At 57.9% G+C, this 22,931-nt stretch overlaps 1 protein-coding gene across 4 annotated transcripts in view; it reads right to left on the reverse strand.

Annotated features, from left to right (window-relative positions):
• The window catches only part of DLGAP4 (DLG associated protein 4), a 64,885-nt gene extending 44,431 nt beyond the window's left edge, over nucleotides 1-20,454 (reverse strand). Inside the window, exons 1-5 of one of the 4 annotated variants that reach the window (XM_040981531.1) lie at nucleotides 19,382-20,454; nucleotides 17,861-18,099; nucleotides 16,596-16,710; nucleotides 14,194-14,244; nucleotides 11,495-11,735 (exon numbers count right to left, since the gene is read on the reverse strand). In XM_040981531.1, the coding sequence (XP_040837465.1) occupies nucleotides 11,495-11,735; nucleotides 14,194-14,244; nucleotides 16,596-16,710; nucleotides 17,861-18,099; nucleotides 19,382-20,377 (1,642 nt within the window). In that variant the 5' untranslated portion in view covers nucleotides 20,378-20,454. Of the gene's footprint in view, nucleotides 1-2,464; nucleotides 3,144-11,494; nucleotides 11,736-14,193; nucleotides 14,245-16,595; nucleotides 16,711-17,860; nucleotides 18,100-19,381 lie in introns of those variants that run through there. The other 3 variants (XM_040981530.1, XM_040981532.1, XM_040981534.1) reach the window with 3 other exon arrangements.
• Nucleotides 20,455-22,931: the final 2,477 nt, after the last annotated feature.

A 22,931-nucleotide genomic window follows, 5' to 3' on the forward strand; every position in this document is an offset into this window, starting at 1 on the left:
GATGTGTGGCCAGTGTCTCCAGCAGGTCTCTGCAGGAGCCTCAGAGCACATCTGGGTCCCGTGCCAGGGTGTGTATGTGTGTGATTCACAACCCGCCCAGCCCCACACCAGCTTCCCAAGTCTGCGATGAGCTCAGATGCTGAGGAAATGTCAAGCAAATCCTCCTCGCAGAGCAGATGCCAGACCCAGAGAAGATGTCCTGAGGGGTAGGCAACTAGGAAGAAACAAGTGCGTTGGAGAGAAGCTGCGGGCCGTGAGGAGGAAAGCCATGACAGAGGCTTGGTTCCAAGCCGGCCCAGGCCTTGCTGGGAGTGCCCAAGCGGGGTTCCTGTCCCTCTCTGGGCCCCCTATTCTTCATTCACCTGGGAACTGCAGAGAACTCCCCTGGCTTCTGACTTCCTTCCAAGACTGTTGTGAGGAACAATGGAAAGAGCTTGGCAAATCACACAGTGCCTCATACAGCTCCCAGTGATCACAGGATTAGTCCCATTATTACTAGCACAGCCAGAAGGTGCTTGCCTTGTTACCTGAAACTCAACCACAGGAGTGGGAGGAAAAAACCAGGCTTTGGTCACCGGTCCCACAAGAAAAAGGTATTACCAGGAGCAAAGAGCACGGTAATTAAGTGCCTACTGTGTGTCAGGTATGTTAGAACGTGTCATCTTCACCATTACCCTTTGGCATGAACATAAACATCTTGAATCCAGATAACTGATTTAAGACATTTGCAGCAGAGGTGGTGCAGCTGCCACTACTCTAAATACTCGCGTGCCATTCTAGAGTGCCAGGGTTCAAATCCCAGCCCTGCAGCCAATTTCAGCTTCATGCTAAGACACACCCTGGAAAGCAGCAGATAAGTTATTGCCCAAATGTGTGGGTCCTTGCCACCTACACTGGGTTCCAGCTCCGGCTCCAGCCTGGCACAGCCCAGGCTGGTATGGACATTTGGGGAGTGAACCAGCAGGGAGCGAATGAAAGAGTAACAGCTCATGCTGCCTCCATCCTGCAGAACAGTGTAACAGACAGAAACATGCCTACAAGAGAGCACAGCAGTCACCAGCACCATTCCCTCCTCCTCCCAGAGCCTTGAAACTGGGCAAGACATGAGCACCAGACTTGGGAACACAGCCTTCCAGATCAGGGACCAGGCCTTCCCCTCTTCCCACATGGAGCAGTCCAGGTAACATGTCAATCACAGACAGCTAAAGACCATGGGTGTTAGAGACTGTCATTATAAACCAGGGCACAGGACAGACACCAGCACAAGGTCTTCAACGCAGTACTGGCCTCAAACAAGGAGCTCCCACAGCGATCACATCCCTGCTCCTAAGTTCTCGGACAACCTAGACTCCAGCTCTCCACTTAGTTTTTTTCTGCTTGGCGGGGTAGGGGGGCAGGAGGCTCCCCTCTACAGGGAAGCATGGGTGTGGGAATCACAACTACCAACTGATCACGGTCCAACCAGGGCCTCCCCTGAAGCAACAATAGGATGGTGCAAACTGACTCCCAGCACAGGTTTTCCAGCAGGCGGGCCCACCAGCTGATCTTCATATACTACCTGCCATGAGAAACCAGGGCATAAGACAGGCAGCTGTCACCTGTTCCAGGAAGCACAGGTGTCTCTCTGAAGGGCCAGGTGGCAGTGGAGTCTGCTGGCCAGGTCCCTATCTCAGATCTGGTAGGGACGAGCCAGCTGCATACCCACAGGCATACTACTCCCCCTCTCTGGGGCTCAACTCAAAGACACGCCAGTGAATCACAAAGCAGACACATATTTCATTGGATCTCCGACTGCCAACTGGGCCAGTACACACAATTATTTCCTTTTTAGGAATGGGGAAACCGAGGCTGGGAGAGGGGGAAGGTCTCATTCAAGGTCACACACTCTGGAGAAGGCAGAACCGAAGCCCCAGTGCCTGAAGGATGGCACACGAAAGACAGTCCCACTCCTTGCTTAGTCTAAATAGTTTCAGCAAGGCCAAGGCAGCACACAGCCTTGTTCTGCTGCCCCACTGGGATGGCCTGCAAAGTTCTGGCCAAACCCTGCAGCCAGCTGCCTGGAGGCTGCACCCCCTGCCCTCCACAAAAGAGCATTACTCAAGTTGGCAAGAACGCAGCCCCCACCAGGGTCTAAAACGCCCAAGTGATATCACATCCTGCCGGCTCCAAAATAGCCTAGGCCTGCCCACAAGCAATCACAAATGCCAGGCCATGCAGGGCCAAGGCAGCAGAGATGCCAGGCCCGTGGTACCTTCCACTCACACTCAAGCAACGAAAGCATAAGCCTCAGCGCAGGAAGCTCCCCCACCCCCAGCCCATCCCCACCCGGTCCCCATTCCCCCCACCTGTCCCCACTGTGGGGAGGCCCCAGCACCAGCCCTTGCCCCAGCGCCAACCCCACGGAGCCTCAGCCGCGGCCAGCCTGCGGGCGACTCCGGCCCGACCCGGACACCCCACCACTCACATTGCTTCAAGAGCTCCAGACACAAAGCCATGAGGGCCGGATGGGGTCAGAGACCCAGAGAGCCGGCAAAGATAGATAAGGGGAGAGGGAAGAAACAAGGGAACAAGAGAGACGGGGAGACAGGAGACTAGGTGCAAGAAGCAAAGGGGGCAAGAGCCCCAGGCAAGAGAGCAGCCTCAAATGGAGGACCCCTGAGATAGACGGGGGCTCCGAGAGGCAGGGAGGGCAAAGCAGTGGCCCCAAGCCAGACAAGCGGGGTGCTGGGAGGTCTAGAACAGAAGACAGCCAAGGGAAAAGCAGGCAGCTGGGGGTCCCAAGGTGAGGCCCCCAAGGGAGCTAAGAGGTCCCAGTGGAGATGGGGGATTCTCAGAAGACAGAGAAGCCTGAAGGAATGGAGCCCAGAGCAGGCGAGATCCCAGGAACGTGGGGTAGCGACGCAGGGGAGCACCCTCCAAAGGATGTGGAGAGACCCGGGGGGACCTCTGCGGGACAGTGCAAGGTGTTCCGAGGGCGAGGCCCCCTAAGACGTGGGGGTGCGCCGAGGGCAGTCCCGAAGAACGTGGGCGCCCGGAGAGCGAGGCTGAGGGACGAGAGGAGCGTGTGCCGGGGCCCCCAAGAGCGGGCAGCGAGGGAGGGGCAGCGAGGAGCGCGAGGGCAGAGACAAAGAGACAGCGAGGCAGGGAGAGGCGAGGCGGGCGGAGCGGGGACGCGGGCCGGGGGGCTGCCGGCGGACAGCAGGACGGAAGCGTGGGGGCAGCGGGCGGACGGACGGACGGACGGACAGACGGGAGTGGGGGTGGAGGGGAAGAGGGCGGGGGCAGGGCCGGGCGGGGGCGGTGCCCGTCTCCTCGCGGGGCCGCGGCTGCTCCGGGCGGCGCTGGGCGGGCCCCGGGCGTCCGGGCTGAGGAGGCGGCGGCGGCGACGACGTGGACCAGACAGACGGACGGAGTGACGGACGGACTGGCGGCAGCAGCGGCCAGTGGCGGGCACTCACCCTCCTCCCTCACGCGGCCCGGCCCGAGGCTCCGGTTTTGTACGCCCGAGGGGCGGGGCCTCCGGGTTAAAGCCCCACGCCCGCCCCGCCCCGCCCCGCCCCCCGCGTCAGCCGCGCGCGCGTCGCCGGGGACTCCTGGGCCGGTCGGGGACGCGCGCAGCCGGCTCGGCACGTGGCCCGGCGCGCGCGCGGTTGGGTCGACGCGCAGGCGCGCGAGCCACTCGCTCTCACCCACGCCCAGGACGGCGAGCTGAGGAGGGAGCGCGCGCCCACGTCGACACGCGCGCATGCCCGAGCAGGGGGTCGGAACGAGGAGGGGTGGCAAGCGGGGGAGGGCTCCGCCCCTCAAACCGCTCCGCCAAACCGGTTCCAGCTGGAACGGGACGCATGCTCTGTGCCGGCGGCCGCCAGGGACCGGAGTTCTGAGTTCACCCCCTCTGTGACATTAGGCTGGGGTTGGGGGGAAAAGTGAGGCTCCTGGGAGCCACCCTGAGGTAGCTTCCTCACCCCTTGCGTGGTTCGAGCCCAGGGGCCCTCCTTTGCGCTCATCCCGGTCCAGCCACCGACAGGAAGCTCATTCGAGTTCCCTCACTTCCCTCGCGGGTGAATTAAAGCAGCAGGCGGGGTCCACGCGGGCAGGGGTGCGTCGCTCTCGCGCTGCTGCCCTGCGTGCGGCCCTGTGCGGGCTGAAGAGGCGACACAGCACCTAGGTCGGGACTCCGGCATGAAAGTGTGACGACAACAGCCACCTGAGCCACCGTGCAGCCGCCATTGCGCTAAACCTCCTCATCCCTCCTCCTGCCAGTCCGCACTATACCGGCTCTCGGCGTGTTAACCTCTTAATTAGGAAAACACGCGGCGCACCTGCAGGAGCCCTGATCACCCAAGGCAGTGCGGCCTGTGAGGTCGCCCACCTGCTCCCTTTCAAGTCAAGGACACGCCCCTCCTCTCCCTCTCCACATCAATCCTGGGAGGAGAATCTGGGCGAAGGCAGGATTTGCCAGGTCGGGTGGGCTGGACAGAACTCAGGTGCCAGTTTACCAAGTTAGAGACCCGTGGGCTAGGAGGCTCAGCAGGTGCTCCTGATGGCATTTCAGACTGTGTACTGGGTCTGGGGTCTTTATCCTGGCAGGATAAGGTGGGCATGGATGGGACTCATCTCGCCAAGCCCTGCTTGGGCCCCAAGGCTCCCCTCCCAGGGCTTTCCCAGCCAATCACTGTTCTGGTGGCCAGAACTGTCCCCTGCTGCTCAAAGGCGCCCTCTCGTCACCCCTTTGGCTGTTCTTCATCAGCCTCTGTGTCCAACACAGTCAGGCGCCCTGTGGACCCTGCTTTCAGGACCTGTCCAGTTGTGACCAGCTCTACAGGACAACAACACATCAGCCTAGCATGACTGTGCTACCCGCTTCTTGCCTTCAGTTAAGGCTCCTCACATGCATTTGAGTAGGGGTGCTGGTTTGAGTCCCAGCTGCTCCACTTCCGAGCCAGCTCCCTGCTGATTGGCCACTGCAAGTGCTTGGGTCCCTGCACCCACATGGGAGACCTGGAGAAAGTTCCTGACTCCTCCTTTCAACCTGGCCTAGTCCTGGCCATTGTGGTCATCTGAGGAATAGACCAGCAGATGGACGATCTCTCTGCTGCCTCTCTGATTTTATACACACACACACACATATATAATGTAAGAAATAATTCCCCCCTCCAAGCTAAAAACCAAGGTATTTTCCATGGCCTGTGGTCAGGTCCAGCCCTCCTCTGATCTCGTCTTTCATTCCTGGTTCAGCTGCAGCCATGCTGGCCCCTACTTGTCACACATCAGGTGCCTTCCTGCTCTAGGCCCTTTGCACTCATCTTTCCCCTTCTGGGCCATGAATCAGTGCCTGTATGGGATCCTGGCACGTGCAAGGTGAGGACTTTAGTCACTAGGCTATTGCGCCGGGCCCAACTTGTCAAGTCTTAATCCTTGGGTTGCTTTGAGGCCTGCCCACCAGTCCTTCACTTTAATTCACTATTACCCCCAACAGGTTCAACTACCTGCCCAGAAGCAGAACTTACAGTAGGCACCTGATTACCCAGGGCCGTCCTAGTCCCAGGTTTAGTGGAGCCCAGAGAGGAAGGGCTGCCCTCTGACCAGGGCCCTCCATGGCACTTGCTTCTGCAAGAGGCGATACCGGTTCCTCACTGTCCACTCTGAGAAGCTCTTCTGGGTCCTCCAGCACTCTTTTGAGCAACAGCTGCTGCCCAGGCCCAGTCGGATGATTCTCCCTGAAACTCCTGTGCACCACTTTACAGACCCATGGGGGACACGGGCAGGGTGACCTGCTACCTTGACTTTGACTTTTGCGAGGCTGTGTACTTGGGTGAATTGGGGTGAAGCACTAACTGAAGCTAGCATACTTCTACATGACGCAGTCTCAACCCCAAGTTGCAGGATTCAAAGGTGACCCATGAGTTGAAGTCTATTTGCAAAGTCAGGACAGGAACATCCTTAAGGTTCCCTGTACCCTGATGGGCCTGGATGAGCGAACAGGAGCCTGCCGGCAGTGAGCAGGGACTGGGGAAGGATTCCATCAAGGCCTAGTGGGAGAGTTGGGGGCATTCAATGATGACCCACAGCGTATTTTGTCAGCCTCCCTTCTTGTGCATGTGGGAGAGAGGAGGGAGCGAATCAGAGAAGAGACATAAGGAGGAATGAGGTCCCTTGACTCGGACAGGAGCTGATGGGAAGGGTGAGGGATCGCCAAATCCAAGCCTCACAAAACAGACAGAGAATCCAAGGCCCAAAGAGGCAGGGATCCAGCCAGGGTGACACAGCAGAGCTCATGCTAGAACTGGGTGCTTCCCTGGCCTGCAGCCTCCTTGGCTCAGTGCAGAGCCTCTGGCAGCACCAGAGTGACCCCCTGTGTACACACAGGGGTTCGCACGTGGGGTTCGCACGTGTATGCATGTGCACGGGTGAAGACAGTGCAGTTGCAGGCACCTTGGTCTGCCCAGCAACTCTCCCATGTGTGAGGTACCTGGGTGATGTCACAGCTTCCCGTGTGATCCAGAGAAGAGACATAGGATAATGGGAGGGGCACAGGAGATGGGAGTGGGAGACAGATACAAGCCCAGGACTGTGGGAGAGACAAAGCAAGGATGGAGTGGGGAGAGGGAGAGGCAGGGGAGCTGGACCATAGAAGGGAGGAGGGTCAAGGGTGGAGCAGAAAGAGGCTCTTCTCCCAAGCTCAGAGAGAGCAGGAGCAGACTGAGGATGCAGTGGCACTCCCGGCCTCTCCCAGGCACTACCCATGGCTGGGGAGGGGCCCACAGACACAGCCAAGCTGCTGTGTCCCTCACCACTCCAGCTGGAGCCAGAGCTATTTCTGGAATGTGGAATCTGGGTCAGAGTGGGGGAGGTATGACAGTGGCAGCACTGGCAGCTGGGGTGCTGCCAGCTCAGAAGGGATGATGGGCGGCTCCATGCCCTGCCCAGGCCACAGGAGAGGGGCCAGCCCCCCGCTGGGCACTCCCAGCCTGAGTACCACCTAGGCATAAGTTGTACCCAGCTGTGGACAGAGAGATCTCCTGCCCCCAGCAGCCTGGGAGCTCAGCCTGGCAGGGGCCAATGGTGGGTAGGGTCCCAATGACTGCTCACTGCTTGGAGGCAGAAACTGAAGAGGACAGGGTGACCCCTGCAGGGAGACCTTGACCCCATGTAGGTGCATCTGTGAGTCCGGCTGGAACCAGGGTGGCTGTACATACAACTCAACAAGTTCCACGCTTATGAAAGACTTCATATATGCAAGGGGTGCATGTCACAACACGGACACGACCAAATTCTAATGTCATTCCAGCAGCCCCTGGCAGATGGAAATAAAGCACCCTGTACAGATAAAAACTGCCCAGGAGGCAGGGAGGTGACCAAGGAGGGGTGGGTGTTCTCACTTGGGCACAAAGAACCCTGTGAGGGCAGCCTGGCCAGCCTGTGAGGGCACCGAGTAAACCTGCTGTGACCAGAGGGCACAAAAAGGAGGCTGGGATGCCTGGTCATGAGGACCAGGAGGGTGGCAGGGGAAGCCTAGAAGGTCAGGTGTTCAGTGGCCCCAACCTGCTAGGGGCATGGTTCCCACACAGGGGCGTTGGGGACTTGATGCTGAAAGGAGACCATAGGTATGAGTGCATGTTGGGGTTGGGGGCTGTGCTGTTGGGAGATGTGCAGGTGGGTGTCTGACGCCTGTTTTCCTAGTGTGTGAATTGACTACAAGGCCCTGTATATGTCTGTAAGCAGGTGCACAGTTGTAACATCTGTGAGGAAGAAACATTGTCATACAATATTTTCTGCACTATCTTGGTTTGGGCTAAAGCCCCCCAAATAACTGGATCACCCACATGGCATGGGTGGGGCTGCTGGGACTGCTGGAATTAACAGCCTCAAATGGTAACCCCTCAAAATCATCTCCTTTTCTGTGAGCACGAGTGTCTCCCACAAAATGTAAAATGTGTTCTGCTGGACCTTGACTCTGGACTCACATGATTTGCCCTGACTGGTCGCATGCTACCAGGTGTGACCCCACAGAGAGACTTGAATGTGCTTGCGCAGCGAGGGCTGCCCTCTCACACTGCTGCCCTGCCCTTCTGTGTGCCTGGGCAGCGCCACTGACTCCAGGAGTCCCTGTGGGCCCCAGGAGGAGGACGCGGGATGCTGGAGCAGAACCAGCAGACCTGCAAACCCACACATCAGAACAAAGGTTGTAACCATGGGCCTGGGTCATCACCTGCTTGCTTCTCACACAGCACTATTGGGATGGAGCTGATGGATGCAGAGGGGCTGTGACAGTCCCTGTTAAGCTCCATTGGGCCTGAGGACTCTTCAGTCCATGGGTCCTATGACTCTAAGTGAGCTCTAAGTGAGAGTGTGATCAGGAACTCACTTTTGTAACCAGGCAGCTGAATCTTGGCCAATCACTGACGGAGTCAGCTGCCCAGTGGCTGGCTGAGGAACCTGCCTTCAAACAGGTAGACGCCCAGGGTCACTAATCAGGCTGGTTGCCTGAGCTGGCACTTCTGTTTCCTTTTTATAAACACCCTTGGGTCAGGATGTAGCTCACAGGTTCTCTGAATCTTTTCTATTCCTGCGTGAGGGCTGCCAGATTCCGGCAGAATTACAGAGGAGCAGCTAATAACACTTTAAATAAAAATGTGCTGTCTCCGTATCTTTGGATATAATTCAAAAGGAACATAGGAGCATAGAGAGCACTAGAAGGCTAACTGCCAAGTAACAGGGCGTAAACTGTGATGGGAGGCTTGGAAAAAGGCAACCTGGATTAGATAGGGAAAGATCTCCTGGCAAAACTGTTGCCTGTGGGGACAGGAGGAGAACCAATGGATTTTACAGCAGTCTCCTTTTGGCTGCAATGGATAAGAAATTCTGAGAAAGAAGGGTGAGGTTCTAGGGTTAGCCTGGAGGGAGCGTTTACAGAAAGAGCCCAGTACTCATTCAGTGTCTCAACTTTGGCCTCTCCAACCAGTAAATCATTCTCAAACTCAGATACAGCCCGAGGACAAAGACTGAACCAAGTTCACGGCCAACTGAGACAAGACATGGCTTGGGGACCAGCTCAGGGGAAGGGTATGGTTGTAACACTTTTCAGTAACACTAAAAACAGCCATTGAGCCACTGGTAGATGTTCTCAGCAGGGCAAAACCACACACAGAAGCTTGATAACTCAGAGTGGCACAATGAGACTCCAAAGTATCTGTAGGCATGCCATTGGGCATGTGAAGTCAGTGAGATCAAACAGATAAAGTCACACTTTAATTAAAAAAAAAAGAGAGAGAGAGAGATTTCTGTGATCCCTCCCCAATTAGCCATCCAGACAGGGCTGGCTGGTCCAGGCTGAAGCCAGGAGCCCAAGGATCTGAGCTGTCTGCTGCTGCTCTCTCAGCTGCACTAGCAGGGAGCTGGAGAGGAAGTGGGGCAGCCAGGACTCCAATTGGTGCTCATACAGGATGTCAAGAACTGAATCACTGTATCATAATGCTCCCTGTTCCCAAATTGTGGTCAGGAAGAAAATGTGCAAAATTGAGCAGCTTAGGCTCAAAGGATTTAGACCCCCTGAGACATAAAAATACCTCTAGCTCCCTATCTTTTCTTCAAGTCTGCAAAAGGTATTTGTTGACCAGAAGCTCATGACTGCCAATGCAGGAGACACTCCAGAAATGTTCCCCCGGTGTTGGGTCCTATTCTTTATCAGAGTACCCGAGTACTAGTCCTCCACTTCCAATTCCAGCTTCTTGTAAAAGTGCACCCTGGGAGGCAGTAGATGTTGGCTCAAGCCCTTGGCTCCCTGCCACCCCCTGAGACCTGGATGGAGTTCTGACTGCCTGGTTTTAGTCTGGCCCAGCCCTGGCTGTTGCAGCAATTAGGGAAATGGACCATTGCATGGAAAATCTCTTTCTCTGGCTCTCTGCCTTTAAATTAAAACAACAACAAGAACAACAACAACAACAACCTAAAGTTGAAATTAAAGGAACCAGTCCACAACCCAGAGTACTCTCATAACAACTTGCACAGAAGGGCTTTGGCATTGCCGTGGATCACTAAGTCTCTGAATCTCCACTCCCCATCCTGACAGTTATCCCGGAGAGTCAGGTGCAGTGGAGTGAGGGGGACGTACCCATGAAAGGATGGTCCAAAGGGCCCCGTGGGTTAGGAGAGACAGCCAGCATGAGACTTCTGCCACACAGAGCCCAGAGCATAGCTGTCCCAGCTCCCCTCCCTCCCACCTGCAGGGCCCAGAGGCAACCACTGGCAAGCAGGCTGGGGGAAGCACTTACCGCCACACTCAGCCCACAGATACTTGGCCCTGGCTACAAGAGCACAAGACTAGAGATGGGTGAGGCTGAAGTTTTATAATCAGTCCAGACTCTTAATATCCAAAGATTTATGTTCTAGAAGTAACTAGAATGACTTGGGGGACCTGTCCCAGTTATTATCAGGACAGGGTAGGAAGGCTTGTTTAGTTCATTCCATGACTACCTTTGTATACTGCACCAACGGGGTCCTTCTCTGACGGACCCATATCACACACTAGGCAAACACACGAAGCAACCATCTTCCTGCAGAAATCAACTGACATGAGAGGCCGACACTGTGGCCTTGCAGGTGGAGCTGCCACCCGAGATGCCACCTGCATTGCCTTCATCCCATATGGGTGCCAGTTCACGTCCTGGCTATTCCACTTCCCATTCAACTCCCTACTAATCACCTGGGAAAGCAGCAGAGGATGGCTCCTGCACCTGCCTGAGAGGCCTGGAAGAAGCTCCTGGCTCCCGACTTTGGATCAGCCCAGCTGTAGCCACTGAAGCCATTTGGGGAGTGAACCAGCAGTTAGAATATCTTTTTCTTCTCTATCCAACTCTGCCTTTCAAATAAATAAATCAATGACTCTTTACAATGGATAAATAAAAGAAGTCAACCAGCACTGCTGTGGGTCATCAGTAGGCTCAGGGTCAAGTGTGAGAGTAGGGGAGGTTGCTGAGGACTCCTGCCTTTCCTCCCACAACCCCCAAGGCCGTGCCCTGGCTCATCTCATCTCTCTGGGCCTGGCTTCTTCTCTCAGATTACAGACTCAGGCAGAGCAAGCTCAACGCTCTCTACTGAACCTATTCCTTGGGCATGCTTGGACCGGGAGTGTCCCCCATGGGGCCTCTGATTGTGGTTGGGCTAGCTTTGGGGGATTCAGAGCAAGGACAAGGTATATGATGCAAACCTGGAAATGTGGCTCCCAGCCTCCCACTGCAGGCTCTTCCTCCCTGGCAGATCCCTACCCTCCCCACAGGCAGATCCACGTGCCTGCACGCATGAGCTCCACCTAGGAACAGGTGGCTGCTCTCAGCCAGGCAGCCAACAAGGTCTCCTGACACCTTCCTCTGAGCTCCAACCCTCCATTTAGTTTCAGCCAGTCCACCACGAAGTCCACCCCACCCCCAGGCCTGGTCCCTGAAGTTCTCCCATAGCAACATCCACAAGGCCCTTCCCCTGACGGGGTACTCACTTGGAAGCGTGCGGCTGTTGCTGAGGCTGCCCGTACTGGGCGGTGGGGAGAGGGACTGCAGGGACACACTGTCCTCCTCCTGCGAGCAGCCCGCCTGGATCGCCCGCAGGTAGCTGTGGCTGCGGGAGCGGAAGTAGCTGGGCAGCGGCAAGTCGAGTGCCTCAGCTGCTGCCGATTCCGCCTCGCTGCAGGCTGACTCGCAGGCTGCCTCGTACTGGTCGCTCAGATCTGCCTCCCGCACCTGTCCAGGCAAAGGTTCGCGTTAGGGAGCCAGCCCTGCCCATCTTGGGAAGGGGTGGGCAGAAAAAGAGCTTGGCTCAGCTCAACCCCTGCCTCCTCCCGTCTCACCCAGCGTATAGGGTCTGCAGGTGGAGCCACGAAAGAATCAACACCTACTCTCACCTGCAGGAACCTACTCTCCCCATCCCCACAGCAGGGGCGAGACCTGGAAAAGACTGCAAAGTGCCATGTGTCCACGTGGACCGGCTGAGAGTCGATGTGAAGTCACGTCTGAACTCAGTGTAACGGAAGTCCACAATCTATTAGTAATGCCTGCGCTGAATGTTGGAATGCAGTGCCAGGATGGATCCCGGCCATTTACCATCTTACAATCCAATCTTTTCCCATCTGCAGAGCCAGGTAAGGGAAGACTCTTGCCAGGAATAGCCAGCGAGAAAATGGCAGAACACTTCAAATATATATTTAAGGAGCAAGGGAGCTGAGGGGCCAGAATGGATATTGGCCAGGTGTCTGGAATGGAGGCAGAGGTGAAGCTGATGCCTGATGGAGTGCTGTAGTGGCAGGATTGATTAGCGCCATCTGCCACCGGTAACATGGAGAATGGCAGTGTGTTTATTAGTGACCGTTCTGCATCTACTGGTGTCTCATCCGGATGGCTCCTGCCTATGCCTGTGGCCCCTGGAAATGATGGTCCGGGATCCGGCAAGGTTAAACCTGAGAGGTGAGCCTACAGGTGTGTCCACCACACAGATGCTCTCAGGGTTCTGGGAGAGCTGTCTGACCTACATCTCAGTGACAAAGTATATATAAGCTGGGGATCGGGCTGGTCAAAGACGGATGTGAGGTGGAGGCCTAAGCCGGTGGACAGTGAGGGAGAGGACACAAGATGCCTAAGCATCACGTGAGGAAGGGAGGGACGGACAGATCCAGGCCTGGGCCTAGCCCTGCCCAGCCCCTGCTGCAGCTGCACAACCCTGGCCATTATTGCCTTTCCCAGGAGCTTTTTATACTACGTATTTTACAGAGAATCTTCCGTCTGCTGGTTCACTTTCCATTGCCTGCAACAGCCAGGGCTGTGCCAGACCAAAGCCAGGAGGCTAAGGGCCCGCAGTACTTGAGCAGCTATCTGCCACCTCCCAGGTGGGTATTAGCAAAAAGCTGAAATCAAAAGTAGTGCCAGGGCTCAAATCCAGGCATTCACATGTAGTATGTGGGAATCCGAGTCTCGACCGCTGCATCCCAACACCTGCCCAAGCTGGGCCACTTTGCCTTCATCTTGAGGACGTGACAAGTCAGGTGCAACAGCAAGGTGGGTGATGAGAAAGATCTTGGTCTGTGCCACCCGGCATGGTAGTTGTGAGCTATGTGTGGAGATTTGGGTTTATATGAATAAGAAATAACTTCAGTTCCAATCATATTAGCCGTATTTCACTCAGTCAATAGCCACCTATGACTAGTGGCTACCTTACTGGCCAAGTATGGACCACAGAAAGTTTTGCTGAGTGGTGATGGTCAACTGAAAAATAGGCCATGTGTTTCCCTCCCTATGTGGGAGACCTGGAAGGAGTTCCCGGCTCCTGGTGTGGCTTGGCCCAGCCCTACCAGGCACAGACATTCAGAGAGCGATCCAGCAGAGATGCAAGATCTCTGTCCTTTCTCGCTCACTCTGCCTTACAAGCAGATGAAAACAAACAGCCCAGGCTGGGGTGGGGAGGTCAGCTGACCAGGGCCTCCAGCCTGAGTGAGTGAGCGCCGTGTGGCTCCAGGGTCAGCACAACACAGCCTGCAGCAGGTAGAGGGGCAGCGGTTGCTGGCCGTGCTGGGCTCCCTGTCCACTCTCACGGACACGTGTTCAGGAGGAGCATATATCTTACCCAGGAAGAGCAGGCCTGGCCAGTCAGGGCTTAGAGCAGGAACTGTGGCTCCAGGCCCAACTTTGTCCATAGGCAAGCCTCTTGCCCATTCCTGGCCACAGCGAAGGGCTGGGCACATGTGCCCCTGCTTTCTAGTCTCAGACCTGAGGCCTGGTCACTTCCTTGGACAGGACACGTGTGTCCAGGGGGAGGGTGGCTGGTACCATCTCTAGCAGCTTCTGCCAGTAAGTGACTCCTTGTACTCCTCCGACACCCTGAAAGGCCTGCAGGTACTCTGTGTGGGACAATGCCAGGAGCTCGGGGCTCAGTGCCACTGTCTGGGAGAACAGGCGCCCAGGCCTGAGCCAGGCTGTGGGCAGGAGAGCAGGGAGTAGGCAGGTCCTTACTGGATCACTCCTGCATGCCAAGAGGAGACTGAGGCACAGAGAACTGGGGTGATGGGGGAGGAAGTGGAGGGTTGGCACACCAGTGCGAGCTTTGGCTCCATCCTCCCTTGTGATGGCTCTGCCTGTACCTGCTCAGACCTGGTCGAGGACCCAGCCCTGGACTCTGGGCCCGGGGAGAGGGAGGGGCAGACATACTGACCTGCTGCTCATGGCCAAACAACTGGGGGAGCAGGGAGGCCTGTCCAAACATCTGCAGGAAAGAGAGGGGGAGGGTTATGGGGGATCAAGATGGAGGAGTTCAGGTGTGGCTACAGAAGAACCTGAGATGGGCCTCATGGGTTCCCCCTTTAGCTCTGGGCCTGACTGAGGACCCAGGACCCATCTCCAATTCCCCCTGCTCTGTCTGCTGCCTCTCTCCTGGGCTAGCAGCCCACCTGGATACACAGGTTAGGGAGGAGTCAGTTATCTTTCCTGGCTGGGTTGTGGCATCTCTGGCGTGGGGCTGCAAGAGCGACTTCCAGAGGTGCGGGTTTAAGGGTAGGAGATGCAGGACAGAGCTGGGGCTGGGCAGGCAAATCCTACTGGGGACCCCTGAGGTGGGGTCCCTGAGTCTTTCTGTAAGGTGGTCCGAGTAACAGGGTCAGGTTGCTCATGGAGATGGGTGTGTGAGAAAGTGACAGAGAGGAAAACGGAGGGGGAAGGAGAGAATGAGAGAAAAGTGGGCAAGAGGGGATAGGACGGACACAGCGGGCAGCTGACAGACGCAGCATGGTAGGACGAAACAGGCAGGAGGGAAAGCTGTCTATCCAACAAACACCTGGTGCCAGGCCCCCACCAGGGATGCTGCCAGGAGCAGGACAGCCAGCTTGCCGCTTGTGGGCCGGTCGCTGGCTGTGGCAGGTTGCCGGCTGTGGGTAGAGCCCTGGCTGTTAGCAGAGCCCCGGCTTTAGAGGGAGATAGACATGAAGGACAAGGCAAACCAACATTGCTCCAGCTAGTGACAGGTTAAGCAGGGTCAGGGCCAGGGGCCGCTTCAGTGACCCAGGAAGGCCTCCTGGAGGAAGGGACATTTGAGCTGAGACCTAAGATGCTGGGAATAGCCAGCATTACAAGGATGTAGGAATAGAGAGTGCCTGGGAGAGGGGACGGCAAGGGCAGTGAGTTCGTAGCTAGGCAGCCTGGTGATGGCTGAGAAGCAGGAAGGACGCCTGCATGTTGGGGCTCCCTGGTTTCCCTCAGGTGCAGCAGGGGCTGTATGGACTGTTGTAGCAGGGGTGCAGGGAACAGATGTGCAAGCTTCCAGCTGCTGCCAGTGGTCCTGGGGGGCCAGGACCACTCCCGAGAGGAAACCTGGGCCTGGGAAAGGATGTGGAGAAGTCCCTGTGGGTCCATCTGCAGGATATGCCGAAGGCTGGTGCTGGGGAAAGGCACATGAGGCCCACTAATCCTGGCCATGGCCTGCTACTGCCAGATAGAGGGCTGGGCATGTACCTGACCACAGCAGGTGCCAGGCCTTAGATCCCACACACATCCTGCCCTCTAGCCTCTTCACAGTCCCAAAGTATGATGCACGCGGCAAGGGCTGGGGTCTGGTTTGGTCCTAACAGTCCTGGACCTCTCGCTAGCTTTGCCTTCTCTTAGCTGTGTGGCCTCACCTCTCTGTGCCTCGGTTTCCTCATCTGTGACCTGGGGACATGTGAGGGTTCAAGGAGCTGATAGCTGAGAAAATCGCTGGCATGTTAAAAGTATGGCACAGTGGGGCCGGTGTGATGGTGCAGTGAACTAAGTTGCTACTTCTGATTCCTGCACCCTGTATTAAGCTCAAGTCCTGGCTGCTCCACTTCCAATCCAGCTCCCTGCTAATGCATCTGGGAAAGCAGCAGGGCATGGCCCAAGTACTTGGACCCCTAGCATCCAGGCAGAAGACATGGATTGAATTCTGGGATCCTGGCTTCAGCTTGGCCCAACCTTGACCCTTGCAGCCATTTGAGGGAGGGAGGGAGTCAGTGGATGGAAGATCTCTTCTCCCTCCCTTTCTCTTTGCCTTTCAAATAAATAAATGAACACAGCCAGGCACTCTCAGCACTGTGGCAGAGGTCCTGGAGGTGCCCAGAGGCCCAGAGGACAGAGGTAGCCTGCCAGGCAAGATAATCCCAGTAAGCACAGAGGAGGCCGGGCCTGGCCAACCGTCCTCAGCTAGTTGTCTCCGAGCAGCTCTCATTCAGAGGAATGTCCGTTGCCCCTCAATGGGGACAAATTGTGGCTCAGGCAGGGGAGACCAGAACTGGTCCTGCATGGTTGCAGTAGGAACAGGACTCCTCATTCTCAGGGCTCTGAACCCAGCAAGGTGATAAGGCCCCCAGTTCTCTGCCACTGGCAGCCTGGGATCAGGGTGGAGGTCCTGGGCTCAGGAGACCATATGTGTGGGCCCTGACAGTACTGCCTAGCCAGGGGACAGGCTCTGGAGCAGACACACATGGGCACTGCAGTAGCGAGAAGTCAACAGAAACATGGGCACACATGTGGGGAGGATGGAGCAGGAGCTGCTGTGGGCACCTGTCCTCCTGGGAGGAGCGGGGGCTCCTCCAGGACCACCCTCACCTGGCTGAGGCAGCTAGAGTCATTGAGGCTGTCGCTGATGGGGTTGTAATCCTCTTCCCAGCTGGGACACTTGGAAGGCAGCAGCATGTCCACCGAGTCCAGTCGGTCCAGACTCCTGGTGTGGAAAGGAGGACGAGATGGGGCTCAGTGTGGGAAACTGAGGCTTAGTGCTGGGCTGTGGGTCAGCGGAGAGTCTGGCCAAGGCCACTGGGCAGGTAATGGCCAACAAGTGTTGCAATGAGGAGCCTGGAGTTCAGGAGCAAGCTCCAGCTGGAGGAGCTCCTCGCATGTCATGCCAGCTCCTGCCACGAGATGGCAGCACAAGCTCGCACTGGACAGTTGAAGCCGAGCCCGGCCCAGCTGCGCCCGACTCCACCTGTTTGGTCCCTCTAAGTCTGGGGGCAGTTCTAGAACCTGTCCCCAGGAAGGGGCTGGACCTCGGGCTATTTTGGGCAAAGGCCATTCCTGCTTCTCTAATATCCGCCTGGCCTCCACCAGGTCCCCGAGGACTGGCCACTGATCCTCCACCTTTCCCAGTCTCCTGAGCCCAGTGAAGGCCCGGGTCCCAGTGTGCCCCATTCAGCTCAGGCCCCTGGCACCGAAGGGAGCGGAACAAGAGGAGTGACCCCAGGCCGGTCACCACCCTGGCTCCAGGCTGTTTCCTGGCCTGCCAAATGGGTTGGGGTCTAGGGAGGCATTAGCGATGCAGGTGAGGATGCCCGAGGCCAGCGCGGCCAGCAGTCACTGCCCTCCAGGGCCGCACCTCGCTCACCTCACCGCTCCCGCACAGAAGGGCAGATCCCGGGGGTCCTGAACTCCAACCTGGGAGACCAGCCTCCCTTCCGCCTGGCCGGCCACCTCCGACCCCAGGAGTGGAAGAACTGGGGGGGTTCGGGTGAGTCCCTGCTGCCTCAGGCAGTGGGACCCGCAGATAGGGCGCTGGGACCCGCGAGGGCTGTGTGGGGTCGGAGAAGGGGCGAGGAGCAGCCAGTGCTGTTACCGGGGACCTAGCCAGGAGGGGACACACCGATCCCCGAGGCTGCCCCACCTGGGGGTGCGGACCCGTGGGCGGGGTTTACCGGAGCCACGCCCCCGGGAGGGCGTGGGCGGGGCTTAGGGACGACCGGGCTGAGCAGTTTGCAGGGCCCAGGACAGGCCTCCCTGCCGGGCCTGGCCAGCGGGTCCAGCTCCTATCCCTGCCGGGCCTGGCCAGCGGGTCCAGCTCCTGCCCGGCGTGTCCGTGGGTGGGCGGGGCCGCGGCCCACCTGCGGGGGTTGCTCTGCTCTCCCAGCGACTGCTGCGTGGCCCGCAGGTAGCTCTGGCGCCGCGCCGCGGTCTTGGGTGAGGGCTTGGGGCTGCCGGCCGACTCGTCGCTGTCCTCGTCGCCCATGGCTTTGATGTAGCTGCCGCTGCGCATGCGCCGGCACGGGATGGGCCCCTCGGCCGCGGAGTCCGCCTCGCGCGGGGACAGCAGCGCGGTGCTCCACTCGCCTCCGCCGGGCACCTGGGGGCAGGGTAGGGCTCAGTCTCAGTGTCCGGCCCACCACCCGGAGGAAAGGCCCAAGAGGGCCTCCTCCCCTCTCAGAGATCTCAGCCCCTTAGCATTAATCCCGGAGGCATCACTGCCTGATCCGATGCCAGTCCCTGCTTCCCACAGCCTCAGGTGGTGACTAAGTACCTGGTGGTCAGGATGGCTTCACTGGCAACCTGCCTCACTTGGCACCTGCTGCGTTCTGGTCACTTCAGGGGCAGTGCCTTTGGGTGGCTCCGGTCCCACCACACCAGGTAAACAAAGTCAAATGCAGGAGGCAGCCCCAGGCCTGGATCCAGAGCCCACACCAGGGTAATTGAGGCACCTGCGGTGTCCTCTGGCTGGGCCATGAGCTGGAGGAAGGATTCAGCTTTCCCTGGGAGCTTCTGGGGCCCCTGATGACGGCAGAGGGCGGTCCAGCCAGGGGCCTTCACCACCCTGCTGGGACAGGCTGTGCTGCTGCTCGGGGCAACACGCAGTCACACTTGTCCATCACTTGCCTCGCGTGTGGCGGGATGGCCTCTCCCACCTCAGCCCGAGCTGGGTCCCAGGGCACCTCGTCACGTGCACAGAGCTCGCGTACCTGCTCTGTGCCCCAGGTCTCACGGAGGACACACGCACTTGGCCCCCTCTCCTCCAGTGCCTTCTCTAACACACACACACACACACACACACGTGCGCCTGAGGGACACACACCTTCTCAGGGTCCCACCTCATGGTGTCCTTACCTCAGCACAGGCTGCACAAGGCCTCGGCGGATGCAGCACGCCTGTGGCTGCAGCGCACGGTGACACTTCCAGTCAGCAGAAGTGGCAGAGCGAGGCCTCCTGGGCTCCTGTCATCCCCTGCTGACCCCATCACATTCTGACCATCCCGGGTCCCTCCCAGTACCTGCTCAGCGGGGCTGCGAATGGCCTATTTCCAGCTGTCCACCTGTCCATCCCTTGGATTTCCGAGCACTTCTGCCAAGCCAGACCCAGTCCTGGGCCTTGTGGACAGGAAGCCGTGCTGCCACTCTGTAAGGGGCTAGCTTCCAGATCTGTCTTTGAAGGGGCAGGGACACGTTGGTCCCTCTCCCAGACTGAGAGCAGAAGGGCCCAACCAGTGTCTATTAAGAGCCTGCTGAGTGGGAAGAATCCCCACACGCCACCCAGGCCCCAGCACAAATCGGCTTCCCCAGCACAGCTGGGGTACCCTGCCCCTCACAGCTGGTGCTGTCCCAGCAGCCCCCTTCCGGGCCCATGTTTAGACCTACCTGAAGGTAATGGTAGGCTAGACCTTGATGGCAGGACTTGGACTTCAGCAGGCTTTTGTCCAAGGTGGCTGAGGTCTTTTGGCAGACCTCGTGGGCATGGCTGAGGGTCAGAGTAGACCAGGAGCCCCGTTTGACGTAGTTGGTGTCGGTGCCCACCCCAAGGCTGGGGCAGGCGGCCGGGGGTGCGGGTGGGGGTGGGGGTGCGGTGAGCTCACTGGCGGTGTTCTTGGTGGACTTGAGCATGTGCCCGCTGATGGTGTTGTAGGCGTGCATGAAGTAGCGCGGCTGGCTGCGCTCCTGCTGCCGGCCCAGCGTCATCAGCCCAGAGGCCGGGCCGCTGCGGAAGGCGCCTGTCTCCCCGTCCAGGTTGTCGTCGGAGCTCCACCAGCCTGAGATGTTAGAGCGGCTGCGCCGCTTGGGCTCCGTGGCCTTGGCCCGCTCCTTGCTCTTGGCCCTGCGGCCCTTGCCGTCCTCCAGGCCACCTTTCTTGCCGCCATTGCCGCCGATCTTTCCAGCCGTGCCCTCCAGTGAGGGTGCCTTGGTAAAGAAGAGCCGCTGGACCGAGTGCACCAGGTGCCGGATGCGGCCGGGGCTCTCGCCACGGGCCTTGGCCTCGCCACGGGGGAACTGGAGGGTGCTGAAGCCATCCCGATGGATGGGCAGCTGCTTCTCAAATTGGTCCAGGAGGTTGGCTGGCAGCCGGTTGATCTTGGTGGCCTGGGCGTGGCTGGGGAAGGGGCTCTCCTCAGGCACCTCAAAGTGGGAGTTGTAGTGGATGCGTGGGAAGGTGCTGCTGGGGGGCGGCAGCTGGTTGTTGAGGGGGAAGAGGCCGTCTCCAGGCAGCGCGCCAGGCCCCGGGAAGCGGGCCTCGCGGGCGAAGGCCTCGGTGGGTGACAGCAGGTAGGGGTTGCGGTCAGGCCCTGCAAACAGGGGCTCGTGCGGGGGGTCCAGGCTGTCGGAGAGGTGGCGGGGGCGGCTGTCGCCGAGGCCTTTCATGATCCCGGCCCACGGGGACGGGGGCCGTCTGTTGCCCTAACAGGGCACCCAACTCACCTCTCCCAGGCAGCGGCGATGCTGGGGAGAGAAGACAGGGAGAGGTCAGCCGGATTTGGAGGTGACTGGGAGGTTTAGGTCTCGGGGTGGGCCATGTCTCTGCTCAGGGAGTCTGCCCAAATCACACCCAGAGGCCTGGAACAGCACAACTAGCCCCACAGCCACTCTCTGTCCCTGTATCCTCCTTGGGCTTAGAGAGGCTGCACCATCCCCACCCGTGACCATGACACTGGAACCCTTGCTGGTCCAGGTCTCTGGGTTCGGTGATCTACAGCAGGTGTTGCAGCTGCTGGTGGCTTGGCCTCTGGATTCTTTTTTTTTTTTTTTTTAAGATTTATTTTTATTGCAAAGTCAGATATACAGAGAGGAGGAGAGACAGAGAGCAAGATCTTCTGTCCAATGATTCACTCCCCAAGTGAGCGCAACGGCCGGTGCTGCGCCGATCCGAAGCGGGGAGCCAGGAGCTCTTCCAGGTCTTCCATGCAGGTGCAGGGTCCCAAGACTTTGGGCCGTCCTCTACTGCTTTCCCAGGCCACAAGCAGGGAGCTGGATGGGAAGCGGGGCCACTGGGATTAGAACCAGTGCCCGTATGATCCCAGTGTATTCAAGGCAAGGACTTTAGCTGCTAGGCCACGGCGCCGGGCCCGGACTCTGGATTCTTAAACTGCCCCCTCAATACCCCCCACCCCAGCTTTACAGCTCTTTCAAGAACAGAGTCCCTCTAAGGGGCAGCCCAAGGTAGGGCCTGTCTTACCTTGGCCTACAGGCAGTGCTGCCCAGCCTTTACCCTGAGCAGAGGAGTCACAAACGTGAACCCCTTGTGACTCCTCCCAACCTCCGCTGTGTCCCTCCCTGTGCAGGGCCCAGTGCCTGTACCCACAGGAATGAGCAGTGACATGGCTGGCATCTGTGTGGAGTTGCTGTGTCTCAGCTTTCCCACCTACAACAGGGGCCGTTGCAATAGCTGACCTTCTAGAAATGCCAGGCCCAAGCTGAAGCAGATCCCTTCTCTTTCCTTCACCTTAACCTGCATGTTAGCAACAGGGAGCAGGGTTCCATGGGGTCCTGAGCCCGGACCTCACTAGCCCTGCTGGAAGGAATCCCCTTTCCCCCGACCCAGCCTGTGCCTGGGGTGCTGAGGATCAGTTCGAGCTGGGGCAGCTGCAGCAGAGCAAGTGAGAGCCAGAGCAGAGGCAAGGCAGGCTCTCAGATGGGTTAGGCCATATTGGACATGCAGGCTGTCAGGAGCCAAGCTGGGCCAACAGCAGCTAGGCCTCTGTCCTTGGCAAAGCCAGCTGTGGGGGGCTGGCACTATGATACAGCAGGTTAAGCCACCTCCTGTGGGGCTGGCATCCCATGTGGGCACCAATAGGAGTCCTAGTTACTCTATTTCTGCTTCAGCTCCCTGCTAATGCACCTGGAAAAACAGTCAAGGATGGCCCAAGTGCTTGGGTCCCTGCACCCACAAGGGAGACCCAGATGAAATTCCACGCTCTGGCTTCAGCATGTCCAGCCCCAATTACAGTGGCCATTCGGGGAGTGAACTAGCAGATGGAAGGTCTCTCTTTTTTGGTCTCTATATAACTTTGTTTTCCAAGTAAACATTTTTCTTTAAAAAAAAAAAGTGGGGGGGGGGGGAGGAGAGACTGTTTAGATGTGGTTATTCTGCAGATGTGATAAAGGGTCTGAAAGCTTGGAGGCCAACATTGCGGTATAGCAAGTTAAGCTGCCATTGGTTGCCATGGCATGGCCACGTGTGTGATGTTTAGTCCTGGCTGCTCCAGTTCAGACACAGCTCCCTGCCAATGTGCTTTCAGGGGCAGTGGAAGGTGGTGGAAGACTGTCCAAGCGCTTGGCACCGGAACCCATGTGGGAGACCTGGAAGAAAACCTCGGCTCCAGCTTGGGCTCAGCCCCAGCCATTGCAGCCATATAGGGGAGTGAACCATTGAATGGAAATTTCTCTGTGTCTGCCTCTCTCAGTTGCTCTTTCAAAAAAAAAAGAAAAACAAAAACTTGAGGTAAAATGCACATAACGTGACAATAGCCATTTTGAAGTGCATCGTTTGGTGACAGTGAGGGCATTCCAGCTCTGCATCCTGCTGAGCTCCACCTGGTTGTCTCCACCTGCTGGCTACTGGGAGTGATGACACTCAGACATCAGGAGGCAGGTACCTGTGGAAGACCCTGCTTTCAATTCTCATGATTAGAGTCAATGTTCAGGTGCCAAGGTGTGGCTCCTTTATTTTACATGAAAATAACTCAAGGGAACATCGTTGTAGCATAGCAAGTTAAGCCACCCCCTGCACCTTTGGGCACAGGTTTTGTTTTCTCAGCTGCTCCACTTCTGATCTAGCTCCTTGCTAATGGCCTGGAAGAGTGGCAAAAGTTGATTCAGGTGCCACTGGGGCTCCTACACCATGTGGGAAGACTCAGAAGAAACCCTGGGCTCCTGGCTTCAGCCTGGCCCAGCCCTGGGCCTGTGGCCATCTGGGAAG

Source organism: Ochotona curzoniae, unplaced genomic scaffold (assembly GCF_017591425.1).
Source record: "Ochotona curzoniae isolate NIBS_2020 unplaced genomic scaffold, NIBS_Ocur_1.0 contig_3520, whole genome shotgun sequence".
In the NCBI taxonomy this organism is placed as follows: Eukaryota; Metazoa; Chordata; class Mammalia; order Lagomorpha; family Ochotonidae; genus Ochotona; species Ochotona curzoniae.